This window comes from Apis dorsata, unplaced genomic scaffold, assembly GCF_000469605.1.
Source record: "Apis dorsata unplaced genomic scaffold, Apis dorsata 1.3 scaffold_92, whole genome shotgun sequence".
Taxonomy (NCBI): domain Eukaryota; kingdom Metazoa; phylum Arthropoda; class Insecta; order Hymenoptera; family Apidae; genus Apis; species Apis dorsata.
The window spans coordinates 1,157,479-1,160,299 of NW_006263390.1; the positions used below are offsets into that span (position 1 = coordinate 1,157,479).

At 48.8% G+C, this 2,821-nt stretch overlaps 1 protein-coding gene across 1 annotated transcript in view; it reads right to left on the reverse strand.

Annotated features, from left to right (window-relative positions):
* Positions 1–2,462: 2,462 nt before the first annotated feature.
* The window catches only part of LOC102676092 (microtubule-actin cross-linking factor 1-like), an 81,873-nt gene continuing 81,514 nt past the window's right edge, over positions 2,463–2,821 (reverse strand). Inside the window, 1 exon segment of the mRNA XM_031508603.1 lies at positions 2,463–2,494. Coding sequence (XP_031364463.1) covers positions 2,463–2,494 — 32 coding nt within the window.

The following is a 2,821-nucleotide window of genomic DNA, read 5'->3' on the forward strand; positions in this document are numbered from 1 at the left end:
TGCTACGCGACCCCAAGCTCAGTCGTTGCGCGACCCTCGTCGAGTGTGTTTGCGTTAACGTTTTCCGTGAGTTCGAGTTTTTTTTTTTTAACGCCACTTCGGTTACGTCGCAAAGTGTTCTTATTCTCAAATCAAACTCCGTCCTCCGATATTCAACGTTCGACTACACGTTTTTTTCCCGTACCTGTTGTCGACGATCGTCTCCTCTTCTCCCGTTTCTTGACACATTTTTCCATTTTATTTTTGTCCCGCTTTCCCTCCTTTCATCGCGTGTCCGTTGCTACTATTTTTGCATCGGCCAATCGTCTGTCGCAAAAACGGACGGGGGGAAGTGACGTTCTTCCAGGTGCGAAGTAATACGGTCGGTGATCGAGCAACGAAGGAGATTATTCGCACCGAAGTGCGCGAGAACGTGTGCCTAGATATTTAGGATATATCGGACCATACGTGCAAGCCTCGAACAAAGGAGTGCCTTTGGACGGACGGTTGCGACGTGGCGTTTTGAAATCGCGCGCAAACCTTCCTTTTTCGTCCGTTTCGCGAAACGGACGGATACCCGCGATGGAAATCAGCGTGCGAGCCTCGCCGTTCTTCGCGTATACAGAATGCCGCCGTTGAACGCTTGAGAAATCTCTCCCGGAGTGAGGAATTACCGTGCACGGACGATGGGATACTGCTCTTTTCACTCGGCGGATCTACCTTGCCGGTAGTCGTGATTGTTCGTACATCGCGGGTGCATCGGATGAGAAAGACACGATCGCCTCAGGGAGGAATTCACGACCGATGAAGCTTATCATCTCCGTTCCAACGATTTCGACGAAGGGAGAGAGATACAGTGAGAAGAAAAGGTGTGACAGTGAGACGAGTGATCGAATAGAACGAATATACGGATATGATAGGTGCAGTGAGTCGTTGGGTGTGTTGGCGAGCGTGATCGAGGAGATCGATGCGATCATCGATGCCGCGTGCTGGCAAAATTCGCGCAGCGTCGTCGTCATCGTCGATACTCGGTGAAAGTCGGTGCAACGCGGAACTCTGTCCTCCAACGCGAATGGAGCCGCGCAATTTGCGTGTCTCGTTGTTCCGTTCCACTCGAACTGTTCGTGGAATTCGTTTTGCCGATAGAATGGATAGGATTCGATCGTCGAGAACTACGACGATTATCGCCGTTACTTCGCTGCTGTTGCTGCTGCATCCCGGTGAGTAAAATCCCTGGGGATCGAAAGTTTCGTTTTCACTTCTCGTTACGTTCGTTCCGAAATCGTTCCATTTATCCGCTTTCGAGGAAAGCTAGCTTAGTTTTCCTTTTTTTTTTTTTTTTCAATTTTTCCTCCTATATAATTCCGAGAAGATATTACACAGCGTCGTGTCGTCACGATACGTGACGAAATACACTGTTTTCACACACCGGGAGAGGAGAGAAGACAGAAGAAACAGAGTCCTTGCATGGCGTCGCGACTCTCGCGACGTGCCGTGTCGGTATGTCGCAGTTCGTAGCCAAGTTTTGTTGCGCGTCCTTTTAACAAACCCGTTCCGAGCCGCGCTCGAGGCCGAGAAGGCCTCCTTTCGCCTCGGCCAATGGAAACTCCGCGTGTAATTTCAGTTCTCTCGACTTCGTACCAACGGATTGGATTATATGGAACGAAGTATAGAGCGACCGTTCTCTCCCTATTTGATACCGCTTTAAACGCAAATTCGACCGAGCTGCTCTCGATGGCGGACGGGATCGTAAATTTGTTTCGGTATGCAGAACGTGGCTCGCTTAAACAGCTTCTCGTTCGAGAAATAGCGAACGACACCGCGACGGTATTAGGCTTCGTGACGTAGCCGGGCTGCCACAGGTGTCTCCGTGTATACGAGCGACGCGTTAACGCCGCGTCTCGCTTTGCAGCTGCTTCTTCGTTCGATATATAATACGGTACGTTAGCGTAACCGTCGAGAAACGTCGATGCTCGTTCGTTTCGATCCGTTCGATCGATTTTTCGACGATACAGCTAAGTAAGTAAGTAAGTAAGTAAGTAAGTAAGTAAGTAAGTAACTAAATACATATATATATGTATATATATGTATGCACATATATACATCTATACGTATATGTATATATACATCGAAATCGGAGCTCGTTCGACCACGTTCCATGCACGCTCGTAAAGATAGGAAAACATAACACGGTATAGGTTGGTGTCCCGATAGAAGAAATCGAGCATCGGCTCGATGGCACGCGAGCAAGAAAGCTGTGCTATCGAAAAGTAAACAAGCCACGGCGAGAAACGCGGGGAGGGAAGGCGGGTAAAACGTAAACTACGATGGGTCGATGAATAGCTAAGATGGGGGTTAGAGACGAACGAAGACGGATAGAACGGTCTCGATGGATTTATAGAGAGACAAGCAGACGTAAATATAGACTCGTGCATAGGTAGAGTAAAGATGGGTTGCACGGGGCGCGTAAGGTGAGAGGAAGGTTAGAGAGAGAGAGAGAGACAGACGGACGGTGGTATGGGTGAAGTAGTTGGAGAGGCAAAGGGGAAACGATCCCTTCGAACGAACGAGCGAACGAACGAACGAACCAAGAAACGAGGGAGTGGGGCTTACGTCGCGAACGAGGGGAAAGACGAAGGAAGATGAAGAAGTGAGGTCTCGGCGATACGAACGAGAAGTCAAACCGGTGGCTTTACCGTTACGCGACCCAATGACGAGACACCGACGGATCGTCGCTCCGTCGCGACGTCCATCATTCTCCGTATATATATATATATATTATATCTATACGTACATCGATAACAATTGAAATCACTGGCGTATATTCTAAGATATATATATA